The 18,655-nt window shown below is 48.9% G+C and overlaps 2 protein-coding genes across 2 annotated transcripts in view; one reads left to right on the top strand and one right to left on the bottom strand.

Annotated features, from left to right (window-relative positions):
* Positions 1-1,173: 1,173 nt before the first annotated feature.
* TMEM150C (transmembrane protein 150C) lies at positions 1,174-11,460 on the top strand. Its single transcript, XM_010076234.1, has 7 exons — positions 1,174-1,253; positions 2,284-2,337; positions 2,457-2,489; positions 2,594-2,661; positions 6,403-6,530; positions 8,908-9,085; positions 11,252-11,460. The coding sequence occupies exons 1-7, from the start codon at positions 1,174-1,176 to the stop codon at positions 11,458-11,460; spliced, it is 750 nt and encodes a 249-aa protein (XP_010074536.1).
* Positions 11,461-15,398: 3,938 nt separating this feature from the next.
* The window catches only part of ENOPH1 (enolase-phosphatase 1), a gene marked incomplete at its 5' end in the record, with an annotated part of 5,862 nt that continues 2,605 nt past the window's right edge, over positions 15,399-18,655 (bottom strand). Inside the window, 3 exons of the mRNA XM_010076235.1 lie at positions 15,399-15,550; positions 16,952-17,075; positions 17,371-17,503. Of these exons, the coding sequence (XP_010074537.1) occupies positions 15,411-15,550; positions 16,952-17,075; positions 17,371-17,503 (397 nt within the window). The remainder of the gene's footprint in view (positions 15,551-16,951; positions 17,076-17,370; positions 17,504-18,655) is intronic.

Genomic DNA, 18,655 nt, shown 5'->3' on the forward strand with positions numbered 1-18,655 from the left:
TTGCTTTAAAGACCTGAGCTCTTTCAATACCTGAGCTACAAATACAAGCAGGCTCTAGTGAAGGGCCATCATGTCTAAGCTGCTGTGGTACCCTGGGGTGCCTCGCTGTCCCGTGGGGACTTTGGAGACCCCCAAAATGTCTGCCCTGCAGCAGGCTGTGGAAGGGAGGAGGAGGCAGAGCACAGGGGCACAGGTGCTGCTGCCCTGGTGAAAGCAAAGCAGGCGCTGGAGCAGGGAGCCCTGCATTGTTCGCTCTCTGTCTGTGTCTCCTGGCTGTGGTGGTGCCTGGAGTACCATTTCTGGAGGAGGACAGAGCATGAGGAAGTATTTCATCCATTGTCAAAGGACTCACAGGGAGACAATGGAGACTCTGTCCGCAGCACAGCAACGTAGCAGCGTTTCTGAATCGCACACATTTCAGGGACAGCCCCAGCATCTCACATGCTCATCCAGCGTGATCTTGCCTGGAAGACAAACGCTTCCTCGGGAGGTGGTTGATGCAGCATTGTTATGCTCCACACAGGATTTCACAGCACCTACGTGCCAGGAGCTGATCCCGTTGATAATGCCTTGTCCTGACAGTGCTCTGGGTATCGGCACTCGAGCGTGGCTCCACCCTGGGTGCTGCCGAACGCTATTTTTAGCTGATTGCTGTGGCCAGGATGGGAGCTGGTCATGTGCTTTGTTGGGATGAGGAGGCAGCACATGCATCCTTCTCCCCTCATGCTGCAGGCTTTGCTGAGGCAGTGTGTGTAGAATTGGTAATGATCCCAGGAAGGAGGGTCCCTTGTCTCCTGCCTATGGGAAGTATCAGGGACCCCCACCACGGGTCTAGCGGTGTGACCTTGCACAAAATGCTGAAGAAAATTATTTTGAAAACCACCCAAATTCTACAGGTGTGTCTGACCCCTCACCCCAGGCTCTTGGTGCGTTGGTTTTTATGCACAGTGTGGATGATGCTGCCTGGGTGCAGCAGCTTAACCCCTTATGCCAGTAATGACGGTGTGAAAGGTTTGCAGCGCCTGCTGCCTGGCCATTACGAGTTTGATCTTGGGGTGGTTTGACACCTACTGTGTGGCTGCTCTTCCTGCTTTCAAAAGAGGGGGACAGAGTGGGGTCAGTACCTGTGTCCTTCTTCCTTTGTTTTTACTTTGTTCTTTGTTTCTAGCAGGTATGGATGGGAAGAAATGCAGCGTATGGATGTTTTTACCTCTTGTGTTTACCCTGTTTACATCAGCCGGATTATGGATAGTGTAAGTTTCCTTCTGTTGGTTATTCAGGAGAGCAAGTGAGGCTGGGACAGTTAGAGCTACGGCTGTGGTGTGGGCTGCCTGTCTTTCAGTAGGGAAAATATTTTGAGGATGCTTTGTCCTTGACTTAGTGTGGGGCTGGGAAGGGACGTGATAGGGGCAGGGGCCAGTCTGTGCCCATTCATGGCTTGGAGGATCACATTTTTAGCCCTGAGTTTCTGTGCTCCCCAGGCGAAGTTTCTGACCTTGCCTCCTGCCTGAAAAGAGGAGGCAGGCAACAACGCAAAAATGCTCCTTCTTGAGCTTTTCTTTAAATATCTCAACAAAGCTCTTGGAGAAGTGCTTAGGCCCTGCTTTGGGGGTGGAAACTCAAAATCTGCAGTGTCCAGCACCACACTGACAACCTGCCGGTGGCTTAATGCTGACACCTCCCTTTTCACTAACACGTCTTACCACAGTGCGTTTCCCTGAGCTGGGCTCTCCCCAGGCATGCAGGCAGATGACTGCAGCATGAATTTGGGAGTGATAAATGTGCAATCAGCAGCTACGCTCAGCCTGAGAAGCAGCTGTATTGGGGGATATAGCTTTGGCCATAGTCTGTGGATGTTGTTTTTCCACAGCAAGGGCAGCTTAAGCCCTTTGTCTGACCCCTATTGCTTGTTGTTCTTCTTGTCCCATCCCCTCCATTTGCATTCAAGCAGCTTTTGTGGTGGGGGGAGCATGGTGAACCAGATGAATCAAATGATTCAGATTAAAAATGAAAACATTCCCCTGGGTGGTTATTTTTAAGGCAGCTAAGTTCAGTGGCCCTCTTTGCCTGCCTGTCCATGCAAAACAGATGGAAGACAAAGGCAGGGCACATAGTTAGGCTGGGAAGTGAGTAGTGAGGAAAACTGCCTGCTTGAGCAGAGAGAAACAGAGGCTGCCTCCAGCAAGTCCTGCCAGTGGGCTTTGAGTAATATTTGGAATTGAAGCCAGTGTGAGGTTTTCACAGTTTTCTTTTTTTCCTTTTTTTTTTTTTTTTTTTTGACAGGTACTTTATAGCAGTAGAAGATAACAAAATTCTGCCACTGAATATTCCAGATAGGTAAGAGCTGGTTGTGAGCTTTACTTTCAATTACTTGTTTCTTTAAAATAATGAACCAACAAAAGCTAAATGGGAGAGAAAATCTTGAATCTTGGTTCTTATGTGTTTATGTCTCTTAGGAAACCTGGTTCCAAAAGACCACCTTATATAAGGTAAGTGAATAATTTTCTTGCAACTGTTGTTCTCATGAATGGTTGTTATTTATGTGTCTTTGCCATTCTGGAGTTACAATGATACGTACTTTATGTTTTCCAAGTATTGCAGGTGACGCACCTCCTGCAAGCTGCGTGTTCAGCCAAGTCATGAACATGGCGGCGTTTCTAGGTAGGAATCACAAGGAGAATGTTTCTTTCTCATAATTTAAGAAGTCACTGAAGCATAAGTAGTATCGCATACATATCATTCTTGGATCTGTTGTTATGAAATCCTTTAAGATGTGTTTACTACTCATTAAGCCAGGTTTATTTTGTCTTCATTTGTAGAAAGATAGAGTGCAGCTAGATGCATTTAAACTTTGTTGGTTTCTGATTTATTTGCTTGTTTTTAATTGTCTAATCTTAGCCTTGAATCTGTTTTTCATTGCATGGTGGGTTTTTGTTATGTGCTGTGAATGTGAGATAATTCCCTGGGAATATTGTCAAATGCATCAACTGATTATGCAAAATAAAATCTGTGCTTAAGTCCCCCCCCACCCCACCCCTTCCTAAATTCCATTACTAAATCTGTGGAAGTTTAGTGGCATTTTCCAGCAGTGGAAGTAAGTAGGAAACACCACAAAGAGAAGAAATATCTGAAAAGTACAAATACTTGAAAAAAGATGTCTATGTTTGGTTCTTAAAACTGTTTTTTACCTTCACCTTTATATATTTTCAACAAATTATTCCAAACTTAAATGGCAAATAACTTATTATTTTAACCCTGATTTATTCTTCTTTAGTAGTACTTGCATTTATCTTTTCCTATATGAAGTGATTTATTGTGGTCTCAGTTTTGCTCTGAGCTATTCTCTTGCAGTGTGAGTTCCACCCCTGCTGCCTGTGAAAGGCATGATGTTTCTTCTTGGAAACCTGGGAAGTTCAGTCGAGTTGAGCTTTGAAATTAATGCAGACCTGTACATGTACAGGTCAGATACTTCAACAATCTTAATCTGACATAATGAAAATGAGGCTTGGCATGTATGTAAAACCTGGTAAAATATTTTTAATCATGAACCTTGACATGATCTTCCTTATTTTCAAGAGTCACTTGAGAGTGGAGTTCAGGCATCAGTGTTATTCCAGTTTACAAGAAGGGCAAGGAGGAAGACGCAGGAAACTACAGACCTGTTAGTCTAACCTTGGTTCTTAGAAAAATTATGGAGAAGATCCTACTGGGTGCTGCTGAAAGGCATTTAAAGACCGATAAAATCATCAGGCACAGTCAACATGGGTTCACAGAGGGAGAGTCCTGTTTAACCAATTTGATATCCTTCTACGGTAAGGTCACCCACCTAGTAGATGAAGAGAAGGTTGTGGATGTAGTTTTTCTGGATTTTAGTAAGGCTTTTGATACTGTTCCTCACAGCATCCTTCTGGATAAGTTGTCCAGCCATGGGATGAGTGGGTTCATGGTGTGCTGGATGAAGAACTGGCTGAAGGACAGAGCTCAAAGGGTTGTAGTGGATGGGGTTACATCTGGCTGGTGATGGGTCATCAGCAGCGTTTCTCAGGGCTCAGTCCTAGGGTCAGTGCTGTTGAAGATTTTTGTCAACAATCTGGATGCAGGAGTTGAATGCACCACTAGCAAGTGTGCTGACAATACCAAACTGGGAGGTGCTGTTGACTCTCTTGAGGGACAAGATGCCTTGCAGAGGGATGTAGATAGATTGGAGCATTGGACAATGATTAATGGGGTGAAATTTACCAAGTCCAAATGCTGGATTCTACACCTGTGATGGAGTGACAGCAGGAACAAGTATAAACTGGGAGAGGAGTGGCTGGAGAGCAGCCCTGCAGAAAGGGACCTGGGGGTGCTGGTGGACTGCAGGCTCAATACGAGTCAGCAGTGTGCCCTGGCAGCCAAGAGAGCAAACCACATCCTGGGGTGCATCAAACACAGCATCACCAGCTGGTCAAAAGAGGTGATCATCCTATTGTATTTAGTGTGGGTGCTCGCCTTGAGTACTGTGGGCAGCTCTGGGCCCCACAGTTTACAAAGGATGTGAAAGTCCTTGGATGCGTCCAGGGGAGTGCAACAAGGCTGGTGTAAGGGTTGGAAGGAATGTCCTATGGGGAGTGGCTAAGGACTTTGGGGTTGTCTCGTTTGGAGAAAAGGAGGCTGAGGGGCAACCTCATTGCTCTCTGCAGCTTCCTGAGGAGGGGAAGGGGAGAGGGAGGGGCTGAGCTCTTCTCCCTGGGATCCAGGGATGCATGGGAATGGTTCCAAGCTGCACCACGGGAAGTTCAGACTGAATGTTTGGAAACATTTCTTTATCAGGAGGGTGGTCAAACACTTTCCTAGAGAGGTGGGCGATGCCCCAAACCTGTCAGTGTTTACGAGGCATTTGGACAATGCCCTTTAACTTTTGGTCAGTCCTGAAGTGGTCAGGCAGTTGGACTAGATGGTCATTTTAGGTTGCTTCCAACTGAAATCTCTGTTTTGTGGATAAAGCCAAGCTTTCTTCTGCTCTGTTGGGTGCTTCTGAAGCCGCTTTTAGCTTGAACCTCTGGCCAACTTCGTTGTGTCAAAGTCCTTGTTATAGGAGAGGAAAACTACAGAAACCTGCTAGGAACATAGGCATTGCTTAATATTGAAAATGCCATTGTCTTGCGCGTAATGCTGGAAAGTGACCTTTTAATTCCCTTTCGTCATTCCCAACAGCATTTTAGGAAAAGATCACACAATCCTGTCCTGTAGAAATAGAAATGAAAAAGTTCCTGCACATGAGCTCAGGTAGTCACAGGTTAATTGTCCCAAACAATTAGCTGGGGGTGAAAACCAGAAATTCTTGTTTTAGGGGGAACAAAGTTCTCTTGTTTTTAAGGATTTGGAGTGGATTGATTCGCTAGAGCAAAATGTGAGAGACTATGTTCAAACATCTTTTGCAGTTTGGATAAAAATTGATATTTTTCACTTACAGTGCCCTTATTTTTCTGAACTATGGTTTTGATGTTATATCAGGGTTTTTGTGGAAAATGTAGATCTAATTTGCTAATGCAGGCAATTTACAACAACATAACTTGCATGCTGTCAGTTTGAACATGAACATAGGAAGGTGTTCATCAGCAACCAGCAAATTTGCCTGCTCAAATAAATTGCTTTTTAGTGGTCTGTTTTGAATCCGATGGGAAGGTCAACTGATTACCTGGCTTTCTGTGTTGTTCCACGCAGCATTCCCTAAGGAGGGCAAGAATATACAGTGTTAATATCTCCTGGGGTTATGTCATATCGTATGATATATCGTGTATCGTATATCATATCGTAGCACTCTGGCTAATTGTAAGCTTGGAAGGGCTGCTCTTCTAGTCTTCACAGAACATTAGTGCAATATTTTGGCTTACGTTCGTGGTACCAGCAGCTTGTTTCAGAAGAGGAGAAGAGGCAGTGGGAGTTACGTTAAAACCTGCAGAAATACATATGTGCTGTTCATACATTTTCTAATACAGGTGGGGTTTGACTTACCTCCTCTGTACTCGTGAGTGGAGGGAACCTTGCTGCAAGCCCAGCTGCCGTGATGTGAGTGCGTGGTGTGTATGTGATAGACTATGTTCTGGGAGCTTCATAAGCAAATAGGAAGGTGTTCTTCTTTCTCTCAGAAAATTTGCAACCCAGCTCCGAGATGAAACATCATGAGAAAAGGAAGCATGGGAGCTCAGTGTAACTGGGTTACAAGAGAAGTGCTTCCTGTGCTTAGTCTCATCCGTGGCTGAGCGGGAGGGGACGTGCAGAAGCACGAAGCTAGCTGGCCTGCAGTGAGCTCTGCCCTCTGGATGCAAAGAGGGTGAGAGGTCCATGAGCCCCTGGCTAGGTGGTCACTGCAGCGTGTTCTATCTAATGACCGCACCTTGCATTCTGTTTCCTTCTCAGCGCTTGTTGTGGCTGTCCTGCGCTTCATTCAGCTGAAGCCGAAGGTGTTAAACCCTTGGCTGAACGTCAGTGGCCTGGTGGCATTATGCTTGGCCTCTTTTGGGATGACTCTACTCGGCAACTTTCAGGTACTGCATGCCAGGCTGGGAGTCCGTGCTGTGAGGTTCCTGCTTTTCAGGCAGATCTGCTTAGGTCTTGGAATTACCTGTGACGTGAGCTCAGGAAATAACGCGTCTGGCTCTGCCACCTCTTGTCTGCCACTTAGATGGCTCCAGTGACATGCTGAGGTGAAGGGCCACATTCACTTTCCGTGTATTCCTGGCAGGATTTGCCTGCATGCTTACACGTCAGCTGCTGAGAGCCAGAGCCGGGGAGCCTCTTGCACCTCTTCAGCCCCAGGGGTTACAGATGGTCCTGGGTAAAAGGACTGAGCTGGAGGCTTACAGCTGCCCATACAGGTTTAGCAGACAGTTGAGTGTCCTTCGCTTAAAACCTAGGTTTAGCAGACAGTTGAGTGTCCTTCGCTTAAAACCTATGTTGTTTAAATCTACCTCCTGCTTGTCCTCAGACTGGCCACAAGAGGGACACAGCAGAGGGGTGCTGCAACTTCTGATGTGATGGGGGCCTGGGTGAAGTCCCTCTCATTCTTGATTGACAAAAAACCAAGCTGTCCGCACCGCAACGTTGCTCTGTAAGGTTGGGTGTCCACTGTGATCAAGACTGTGTCTGTTAAGTCTGCAGTGAAAATCAAGGCATTGGGGTCAGTGGTGCTTAGGTTTCCCCATCCCTTTTCTGTCTGTGATGCTCTGCCTCTCATTGGGTGCAAGCAATACCCCAAATAATGTCAGGAACTGAGAAAGGTCAGTGTAAGCTGGATTCTCTCCTGACTTTGTAGGCAGAGAGATGTTTTTCCTGCCAATACAGACAAGGTACTTGTTTTCTGAAGGGTGAATACTTGGTTGGGTTGTGGAGCAATTGCAGGAACTTCGTGTCCTTTACAGTCATCTTTTTGAATGAGGCATGAGCTAATTTGACTCTTTTGGATCTTGTCTTCCTAACTTCACAGCACAAGCCAAAAACTTGGAGCCTTGTTTTTTCACGAGAGCTTCCCACCTAGGAACTAGGAGGCTTTTGTAACAGCCTTGTCTAGGTGTGAGAAGGGTATTTTTAGTATAGGGCAGGCACTAGGAAGCAGTTTCAACCTCTCCTTCCTTTTTTTCACTCCTCAGACCAAATGATTGTTATTTAAACATGGATACTTTGAATCATGCCTGGTTATAAATTCTAGACTAATTATCCACTCCTTGTTAGTTACCTGTATCCTTGCTTCGATCTTTTAGTGAACCATGAAAGCATGTGGTAATGAGAGCTTACTCCATGCTTTTCCCTTCCTGACTGCTCAGCTGAATGTGGCGTTAAATCATATTTCTGGAAAATGACAGATTGGATGTGTTACAGGGATGTTACGGCAGTGCAGGCTGCCTTGGGAAAGCCAGCTCAATCCTATTTTTGCCTGTACTATGATTTGGACCTACCCTTGAAAAAAAACCCAAGGTAGGGAGGAAAGGGGAAAGGTCAGTGGAGACATAGTAACTAGACTGTTATCTTGTAGATTGTGGCTTCTTTGGGAATTTGTTAAATCACACTCACACAATGGGAATCAAGGCTGCAGGGAGGAATTACAGACTGCTGATTTCTTTTCTAGAAAAGCCTCAGGGGCAGAAGGAGAAGGGAAATGGTTTGGCCTAAGTCTTGTCCATTCTGCGCTTTCTGAATTTATTTGCAGCCTCAAGGACTCTCTTTGCAGATTCTTGCTCATTGAACCTGTCTGTCCTTTTGCCTTGCAGTATTTTGTACAGTCACTGAGCCCCGTGAGACACAGGAGCCCAAGGGACAGAGGAGCACTTGCATTCCAGAGGGGTTGGCTTCACATTGTCTGAGACCTCAGTGGTCGAGGATGGGTGGGAGAGAGAACCACACAGCCCAGCTTTTTGGTGGGAGAAACTTGCCAAACCAGGAGCATGTCTCTACGTTTTGGCTTGTGCTAGCTCAATGGAAGTGCCAGGGCTCTGGCAACCCTCTGCCCCAGGCAGCACTGCTCCCTGCAGCTGGCACCGAAGGTTGCACGGTTTGCTTCCATTGCAATCAGCTGTACAAGACCTCAGCCAGTTGTCCTTGCCTGCCCTGGCCATCGAGCCAAGGAAGGACTACTTCTGAGCTCTGCATTGGAGAGTCTGGTCAGGGAGCTGTGGAGGCAGAGTCCCTGAGCAACTGCATTTTCCACTGTGCTTGGCTTTGGGCAGAAGATCTGCTTGACTGTGACAGCTGTCAACTCATCTTGGTTATATTGCATACCTTACACCTCTGCCAGAAGAAATGATACTGCATCTCTGTCTCACACCCCAGTGGTTCCCACTCTCCTCTGTCCCACCTCAGCAGCAATCCAAGGTAGCTGGCAGATAATTCCTGTTGCCTCCAAACAATCACCCTTTTGTTTCTTCCTAGCTTTCCAACGATGAGGAGATCCACAATGTGGGCACGTCACTGACCTTTGGCTTTGGGACCTTGGCATGCTGGATCCAGTCTGCCCTCACCCTCAAGATCAACCTGAAGAACGAGGGACGGAAAGTCGGAATTCCACGAGTTGTTCTGTCAGCCAGCATCACCCTCTGCGTGGTGCTCTGTATCCTTTTGTCCCGCTCCCTGGGAAGCCAGGTATCGTACATGTCTGGCACTCTCTGCAGCAGGGAATGTTGGCTCTTCTCACATCCGTCCTAGGATCTCAAAGCACTTAGGAACGCTGCTCAGCTTGTCTTCATGGCATGATCCTACAATTGGATCATTTTGCTACTTGCGTTTCACCAGGATGCGCTGCTTCACAGATGGGCCCACTTCCTTCATGCATGTTTCTAAAACTTCTTAGCAATACCCAAAGTGGTGACAATATTCAACAGTATCTGTGCAATTCAATGGCATCACTGCTTTTACCTCCACAGTAGGATTTAAGATTATGCAAAATATGGAGGTAAAAATTCTCAGGAGAACAAAGGAACAAGGGAAGAAGTCAGGTTTCTGAATATGAGAAGAAGTGCTTGTTGAAATGCTCCAGGGTGCTACATCTAGCTCTGCTCTTTGAGACAGTTATCACAGTCAAGAGCTGGGTCACGTAGGCTTCGGGTAAGACTAGGTGCTTTAGAAATACGATTTGGGCTGTGAGGTCTGTGGTCACTCAGACTGGATGTACATGTGGCTTCCTCTCCACCGTCTGCCTGCCAGCCCCACTCCAGCCCTTCTGTTCACACCAGCACTCATGTGCCTTCAGTGTTTGTTTAGGGTGAATCCAGGCACTGCATAGTTGCATCAGCATTAGTGCTGGGATAAGCAAGAGGGCAGGAGTAACTGTTGAGGAATAAGCTAATCCCCCTCTTCAGGGAGCATCCTGTTCTTAAAACAATTCCTTAGTCACTTGGCTGCTTTTGAGCATTTCAGCCATTTCAGATCGGTGTGAAGATCATCAGTCGCTTCTTAAGCTTCCTTGGAAGAATTAGTGGCTGAGCATCACGCTTTGGTGTCCGTAATGTGCTACTCTGACGAGTTCCTGTGGTTCTCCCCACTCTCCTTTCCCCAAGCCCATTGCTCCCCCAGGGTGTGTCTGGGCTAGGGCTCATGTCAGGAGCTGTGCCACGCTCATGCTGTGCTGCTGCTGTCTTGGAGGCTTCTGCCAGGCTGGGAGCAGGAGCAGCTGGGTAAGTCAGGCTCCTGTGCTGACGTACTGGTGCTCCCAGCCCTCCCCAGCTAGCTGCTTGGCACTTGAGGGCCTCGGGCACTCTGTGGAGGGGGGCAGGCTGAGGCAGGAATCCCACTCCTCCCTCACCCCCCCCCGCCCCCCCAGCTTTGCAAAGGCTTGGGGCTGGCTCCCCATCCCGTGCAGCTTGTACTGCAGGGGAAGTAGAAGATCCTTAAAGCCAGATGCAGAACACTGTTTGCTGAAATGAAGTTTTAGGTGTTTAACACTAAGCTCAAGATGAAGAGTCTCCAGTTACTGTGGGAGAGGCTTCTTCTTTGTTTGTTTTACCTGCGAAGGTGTGTGATCCTGCATTCTTGGAGTGCAGAGAAAATCCTGAGAGCCAGTAGGTTTAGAGATGTGCATTGGGCTAGGGCAGGTCCCCAGATCAGGAAGGTATCTTCTGCTTTAGGGGAGCTGAGAAGCTGGGAACTTGAGGCACAGCAGTGAGACCCTGATGCTAGGCGATGCGCAGTCCAGCCACACAGGTACACGAGCCTGGAGGACAGGTTCTGGCTCTGGCGGCGTTCTTTTTCCTTTCAGTATAACATGCCATATTGTGTAGCCTGATGCTTCTGTATTTCACAGAAAGGGCTGATTTTGCAGCTCTGCAGAGAATGAAAGATTGCACAGTGTAGGTTGAAAGGTGTTCGTGTAGCCTGTGGTGAACAGACATGATCCAGTTCCAACTGGAAGGCTTCTGGCAGGTAAGGGCCGGTAGCCAGATCCCCAGCTTGCTGGCTCTGTCACTAGCTAGCTGGATGTTCAAGTAAGTCATTGGCTTCTGTGTGCCTCTGTCTTTCCCTCTGTAAATGTTTATCAGCTTGACTTAGGATTACGAAGCCCTGGTTCATATAGGAGAGCTGCTGCTTGGGGCATTGCTGTACATGTGCCATACCTTCCATCTCTGGCACCACATTCACGCTGTCCTGATGGTGGCTGGCTGGGTTGACTGTCATCTGGGTGACTTTGATTGTGAAGATTTTACCGTCTTTCCTGTTGGCTTTCTCCCATCCTGGCCAGTGTCTTTTCTCCCACTAGTTCTCCTTGACTTTCCTCTTCCAGATTTCATCCTCATGGCGCAGGGCATCCACATGCATGCTTCCAGAATCCAGTGGGGTTTGGTGATGTGCTTCCTCTGCTACTTCGGCACCTTTGCAGTGGAGTTCAGGCACTACAGATTTGAGATTGTTTGCTCCGAGTACCAGGAAAACTTTCTGAGCTTTTCCGAAAGCTTATCGGAAGCCTCAGAGTACCAGACAGATCAAGTGTAGCCTGTCCTCTGGCAGGGGGGAGGGGGGCAGATGTGGTCTCATGGGTTAAACATGACCTCATTTACACTTTCTTGATGAGTTTGTTTTCTTGTGCAATCATGATCATATTGCCAAAGGACTCTGAGGGTGGCTGTCTCATTAAGAGCCAAACAAAAAGAGCTGTCTGTTGGAAGAGGAACGGATCCTTCTCACCTGTGCCCAGAGAGAGCACAAGCTCTTTGGTTTGTGCTGCCAGTGACTCTCGGCAGCCCTGTCCTGCTCCTGTTGTTCATTCAACAGCTGGTCCTCGTGATGCACCTCTGAGACAGGCACTCTTTGGCATCTTCTGCAGAGGAGGAGATGAAGGAAGAAGACCTCTCCAGGCACCAAGAATTCAGGAGTTGCCGGTTCCTGAATCACTAGACTGTGTCTTTCATGTGTTTCTTGTGTTTTCTTTGCTGCTGACTGGTGTAACTTGGTAGGGTGACAAGGAGCAGCTGCTTCTTCTGTACTTGGCCTCAAACAGTGGAAGAGCCCAACTGACTGGTATATATGGCATTTCTTCCAGCCTGGAAAGCAGCTGAAGGTTTGGGAGAAACTGTGCTGAGATCAGGAAGAGAGACTTGGCTGATGCTGCAGCTCCGCAGACCCATGCTCAGCCCAGAGGAGATGGCACAGTGGGGTGCTGTGCTCAGCTTCGTGTTCCAGCCTCAGCGGTGGGGACTGGTGGAAGGAGGGTGCTAATTAAGGTGGGAAAGCCTGTGTGCTCTGAAGATGACCCAGAAAAGGCTGGTCTTTGTAAGCTTGTAGTGCTTCTACCACATATTGTGTGGAGTATTTCAAAAGCTTGGGGTTTTTTTTTTGGTCACTGATGGGGGAAAACATGTTAGAGATCCTGGGCTTGCCTGCAGTGAGAACAGAACCATTGCAGGTGGCTCTGGAGACAGGGTTTGGTTTTGCTCTTTGTGCATTTACAAGTCAAACTTCGGACACACTGACGCCAGGCCTGGGTTCCAGACTCCTCGGTATGGCCCCTTGTCCTGAGCGGGGTCTGCCACACCAGGATGTGAACACTTAAGCGGGCTCTCAAGGCACGGGGAGGCACTTCTGCCCCAGAGGATGAGGGATGTGTCCTGAGGGCTGGAGGTGTGGGAAGGGACTAGCAAAATCAGAAGGGCTTCTCCTCCCTGAAGGGAGGCTTCCAAACAGAAGGTCTGTTTTTAAAGAAGCAAGAGCCCAAAGCCCCTGTTTGAATTGTAGAATGGCCTGGGTTGAAAAGGACCTTAAAGATCATCTCGTTTCAACCCCCCTGCTGTAGGTTGCTGCATTGGCCGGGCAGGGGAACAACGGGAGTTGCTTCTCATGAGCACGGCTCCTGTTTTCCTCCCCGAGCCAGGCTAAGCTTAGGTTTGCATCTTGTCTGAGCTGCAGGAAAATAAGTAGAAATGAAAATGGTGACACAAAGCATTTGAAAGGGAACTAGTTCCACACCGTGGCATTTCTGGCAGAGAGGGAAAGGGCATGCAGTCATTGCAAAGGTCAGAGGCATCTTCTGAAAGGAAAAACATTCAAGAAAAACTTCTCTCAAAACTAGTGTAAGTAGAAAGCTTTCAGCCAGCCCCTTATCTTCTGTGGGCCAAAATTTATTCTCAGGCAGCTGTGGTATAAATCCAGTCCCAACAGAGGGCTGTGGCTGGACTGCTGGAGGCCTCTTCCTTGTGCCATCAGTGGGAAGCTTTCCTGGGGGGAAGTGTGCTGAGGGTGTAGAGCCCCGCAAGGTGAAGGGCACCCCAGCAGCCCACGGGGGAGCTCTCCTGGGCCAGGGCAGGAGGGGGCAGCCAGGAGGAGATGGGCGTGGGGACCCTCCTGCGTGGGCACACACACTCAATGCATCTGGAGCACAAAATAGGGATTTGTTTAAGGGTGTTTTACTGTAAATAGTCCACTGTGACTTTTTTTTTTTAAATAAATTTCTACTTTCATTCTATCATTTTATATTTTGTAATTTTATCAAAGGAAAATAAAAGATGATGTTTGTGATTTATTTTTTCCTCTCCTTTTCTTATACGCAATCCAAACTGAACTTCAGGTTCAGGAATCTGTACATTTCTTACAGTATTTCTGACAGCACATTTCAGTACAACAAAAGAACAACCGCTGTACACTGAAACATGACCCCTAAATAAAGTGCTTTGATGGAGAAAGTGAGTTTTATTTTTGTTCCCTACTCCATGCATAACTTTCTGAGGGCAAAGGCAAAACAAAAGGTGAGTATTTACAGTGTCATGATGAAAATTAACACTTCACAAAGCCAGGGACTGTTCAGCCATGCAGATACACTAATTAGCAGGCTCTTTAGATGGCACTCAGCCGTTACACAGCCCAGAAAGGCATCCAGATGAGCTCCCTCACTGCCTTACCTGCTACCATCAAACATTTAGAGGGCAATACTGGCATGAGGGGGTTTCCTCCCCAAATCCGTCTTTTGCTTGTTCTCGACACAGCAGCCTCCCTCAGCAGGGACATGTACAGGTGTAGGTCAGAGCTCAGGCAGGCAGAGTGCACACTGATATTCTGTTCTGCCCGTTCCCGAGGGCAAGCTCAAGCGCAGCTGTGCAGAAATGAGTAAGTTGGAAGTGACACCCATGCACCAAGTGCCAGCAGCAGCAAACTGGGGTTTCAGCCTGCCTCTGCCACCGCTATTGCTAGGTGTAACCTAGCTGTGGCTCTTACTCCTGCGCCCCTGCTGAGCCCCTAGTGGAATTTCAAAATGGTCAGGGAAGTAATAGAGCTTCCTCAGCAGGACAGGCTTGTCTGCCTGAAAGAAGGGAGAAAAAGAAGAAAACCAAAGTGTTTACCGGCTTAAAAAAAAAAGAGATTTGCCATTAGGTGCTGGGATCACTGGTGATAGGAAGGCTAAATCCTGGGATGGAGTGAACAAAATGAAAGCCAAGTTGGTGTTTTTATTTACTACATTAGGAAAAGCTCCATGACTATCAGATAGAACTTGTCACAATTTAGGCAGGGTGGGTGAAAAGGCTGGGGTTTAATTCTCATTCAGTGCAGCAGGATGTAGCCCTCAGGTCCAGCTGTTTGTCAAGGTTTGCTCACAGCTGACCAGCGCTATGAACGTGCGACAGGGGTGATGTTGGCTACGGAGCAGCAGCTCCATGGGCGAATGCTAAGGGAGCTAGTGCAGAAATGCAGTCAAGCTGACGCTGGTGTTTAGCCAGCTGGATCCCATAGCCCAGCACCATGATGCAGCAGTGAGGTGGGTCTAGAATTGAATTTTTAAAGATATATAGAGTCTACTTCATTCTGGTAGGATGGTTGTGTAGCTCTAAGCAGCTTCCATATGCGAGCTGTACTGTTTTGTGCCTGGATCTGCTGTGGGTATAGCCAAGATTTAAGTCATTCCTAGTCTAAAGAGCTCGCCAGCAGCAAGGGTTGGCTTTTTCTGTGGCAGCCCAAACCTACCATATTCTAGCCCACATTTGTCATTTTTCTTTGGGCATCCTAACCCCTGTAACTTTGAAAGTTTTGAGTTAGCTAGCAACCCCATCAGCAGGGAGAAACTCACATTCCCTCATGGTCCCCGGAGGTCCCTCTGGGACGGGGGACACACACACCTTGTTGCTAGGGATGCTGGGAGATTGTGGTGGGGCGTCCCAGCACCAGATTCAAATGGCTGAGACTGAGGAAAGCATCCCCTGGGTTAATTCCTAGCTGGGAAAGGGGAAGAACAGCAGGGCTCACGTCTCACCTTGCTCCCAGCTTCAGCTGGCTGCTGCAGGTCTCTGTCCTCCTGCACAAGGGACCCCACACCATGCTCTCCATCCATACCTGCACTAGTCACGGGTCCAAGATATGATGTGGGTTTGGTTTTAAATTCTGATTATGGACAAAATTACCAGGCATTACACAAGGACAATTCGGGTGAAGCACAGTCTTTTGTGTGCGCACCGCTTTCCCTAAGCGGAGGAAGGCAGGAAAAGTTCGGTGAAAGATGAGATGAGGCTGTAATAGGATTTCTCATCATCCGTCAGTCCAGCGTTGCCGGGTCTGATCACCACAGCCACATGAGTGTCCGCTTCCTCGGCCGCGTTGGCTTCTGAAACAAAGAGGAGGGGAGAGACCTGCTGCGGATGACCGTAGCTGCCACGTAACATGAGCAGATGGGAGCTGGCTGCCTCCTCATCTCCTCCCCTCTCCTGCTGACAGCTGTCCAAGGCGCCATGCAGGCAGCATGTACCGGCAGCTCCGTTCCTATCGCGAGGAAGCTAAATCTCCCCTCTTTCCAGCTTATACCCATTCCCCCTTGTCCTCTCACTACACCCCCTGATCCAGAGCCCCCCCATCTCTCCTGTAACCCCCCTTCAGCACTGGAAGCTGCTCTAAGGTCTCCCCAGAGCCTTCTCTTCTCCAGGCTGCACACCCCCAACTCTCGCAGCCTGTCCTTGCACGGGAGCTCCTGTGGAGCCATCAGCTCCAGTGTGTATACAGATCTTTAGTATGATCACAGAATCATGGAATCACAGAACGGTTTGGGCTGGAAAAGACCTTAAAGATCATCCAGCCCCACCCCCCTGCCAATGGGCAGGGACACCTCCCACTAGCCCAGGTTGCCCAAAGCCTCATCCAGCCTGTCCTCATAGGGGAGGTGCTCCAGCCCTCTGATGAATTTCGTGGCCTCCCCTGGACTCTCTCCAACAGGTCCAGGTCTTCTTTATGTTGGGGGCCCCACATCTGAACACAGCACTGCAGGTGGGGTCTCACGAGAGCAGAGCAGAGGGGGAGAATCACCTCCTTTGACCTGCTGCTAATGCTTCTTTTGATGTCCCCAGGACACGGGTGGTTTCTGGGCTGCATGATACGGGGAAAAGGAGGTAACTGCAAGCTCCCACCAGCTCTGCTGCGAGGCTGAGGAAGAGGTAAGGGTTAACTCCTGGGCATTAGAATGAGATCACAAACCTGCGCCATTCCTGCCAGAAAGATCTTCCCAGCAAAGGCAGGAAATTAAATTAGCTTCCCGAGCCTGGCTTTTCAGAGGTCGACTCTTGGCGAGCAGGAGCAATGTCTTCCTGCTGCTGAACACAACCTCATGGTAAGCAGCACAAAGAACCAGCCGCTGCGTGCCACACAGACGCACAGCAGACATTGTCTGTCCCCCGATCACAGGTCACAAAAACCACTGACCCTGTTTATAAATGGAGCAGGCCAACTGCTTCAGCAAACGCTCCCCTCTGCTTTAACTCTCCTTGCTTACTGGTGCAAGGGCAGGTTTTCTACTTGCCCCATTTTCCTTCATCGCAGCACTGCTCACACGTATCCTGCTGCTGTGCGAGCCGGGCTGTAAGGAAGGAAGGAGCACAGCAGCAACTAGGGGGAAGCAGTGGAAGCAAGGCGGTCTGCAGCATTTCTCGGGTGACTGTGACACGTCAGCAGCACATGTTCAAAGAGTGCCTTCGCCCCTCACATAGACAAGAGCCAGCAGGAGTGGCAGGCCACCTACCTCGAGGGACATCCGTCAGGAAGAGGATGTTGTTGGTGGCACAGCCGATACTGGCAGCAATCCTTCTGTAGCTCTCGCTTTCTACTTTGGGGCCTATTTTGGTATCAAAGTGGCCATCGAAGAGCTGAAAGACAGAGCAAAGCAAAGGCAGGTGCTGAGTACCACCCGAAGAGCAAGACAAAACCTCCCACCCGAGCAAGCTGCCTCCTTTCCTTCCTCCCACAGTGACGGGGAGATGAAGGCCAGCCCTCAGCCATGCCAGCAGACTCAACTGGCTGAACTCAACTCCTGAGGATCAAGCCCACCGCCCCACTTTCCCGTCCTAGACTCTGTTCACGAAGCAATACAGCGAGAGCCGTTGTGGGAGGGAAGTGCTCTGCAGAGGGAGAATTTGTAAGGAAGGCGACAAGGTTATCTACCTCTAGGATATCACCTTCTGTAGAGTATCCGAACAGAAGCTTCTGGGCTTCGACACTCCCTGAAGAGTAGATATAGACCTTCATCCCCGCTTCCCGCCACTTCCGGATGGCTGGAACCACATCCTCAAAGACTCTGGAGCAAAAGAGGGCAGCAGTTAAGGGCAAACCCAGAGGCACCTTTAGCCAGGCACTGTGACAACTGTCCCATTGGTTTGCCAAGGGACTTCATTTTCAGTGTGCTCAGGGCTTCTGCAAGCAGACAGTCTCAGCAGCAGGTGACATGTTCTTAGCTCCAGCCAACTGAGCTGCTCATTGACTGCTACGCAGACAGCAGCTCTGATGAGCCGCTTCAGATGTCTGTTAGGAGTTCATCCAGCCCCTTTCATTTGGAGAGGGGAGGAAAGGTTGAGGAAAATGGCATCCTGCCGTTTTAATTTGTGAAGGAGGAATAAGAGGGAAGACAAAGATGACAGGCTCTTGCATCCCAAGTCCCACCTGCTTTGCAAGCCACAAAGGTTTCCCTGTTCGTAAGAGCTATGGCCATGAGCTGCAGCTATATGGGGCAAAAAGCTGTGGATGCCCCATCCCTGGAGGGGTTCAAGGCCAGGCTGGATGAGGCTTTGAGCAACCTGGGCTAGTGGGAGGTGTCCCTGGGTGTCAGCAGGGAGCAAAACTGTAAGGCAAGGAGGATCAAAGCCAAGCCAACTGCTGCATAACTGCTAATGGACATACTTGTTTGTTCCCTCATATCCTTCTCGTTTGTACCACGAGACCTCTCCAGTGCCGCACTTACATGTACGTAAAAGCTCTTTGTATGCAAAGGACGTTTACACGATGAGCAAAGTACTGGGGGAAACCAAAGGCTAGAGGATGCTCAAGAGGGACAAAGTGAGGCAGACAATAAGTCCCTCAATAATATATATGATTGTTCACAAGGGAAGGCCACTAACAGCCTAGGAAGAGTGGCAGGGGCGGGGGGTGAGTTTGATATGGCAGTGTCCTGGTTTCAGCTGGGACAGAGTTCACTTTCTTCCCAGCAGCTGGTGAGAGGCTGTTTGGGTTTGTGCTGAGCAGAAGCTGATCACACACTGATGGGCAGAGCTGCTGCCAGGACAGTCAAGGACTTTCCAGCTTCTCTGCTGTGCCCGTGTCTGCAGGGGCAGGAGAAGCTGGGAGAGAGCACAGCCCCAGTGACCAGCCTGGGATTCGACCTCAGGGTTAGGACTGAGACCCAAACTGGCCAATGGTCTGTTCCATCCCATGCCTGGCATGGCCAGTACATAGG

This window comes from Pterocles gutturalis, unplaced genomic scaffold, assembly GCF_000699245.1.
Source record: "Pterocles gutturalis isolate BGI_N339 unplaced genomic scaffold, ASM69924v1 scaffold17563, whole genome shotgun sequence".
Lineage (NCBI taxonomy): Eukaryota > Metazoa > Chordata > Aves > Pterocliformes > Pteroclidae > Pterocles > Pterocles gutturalis.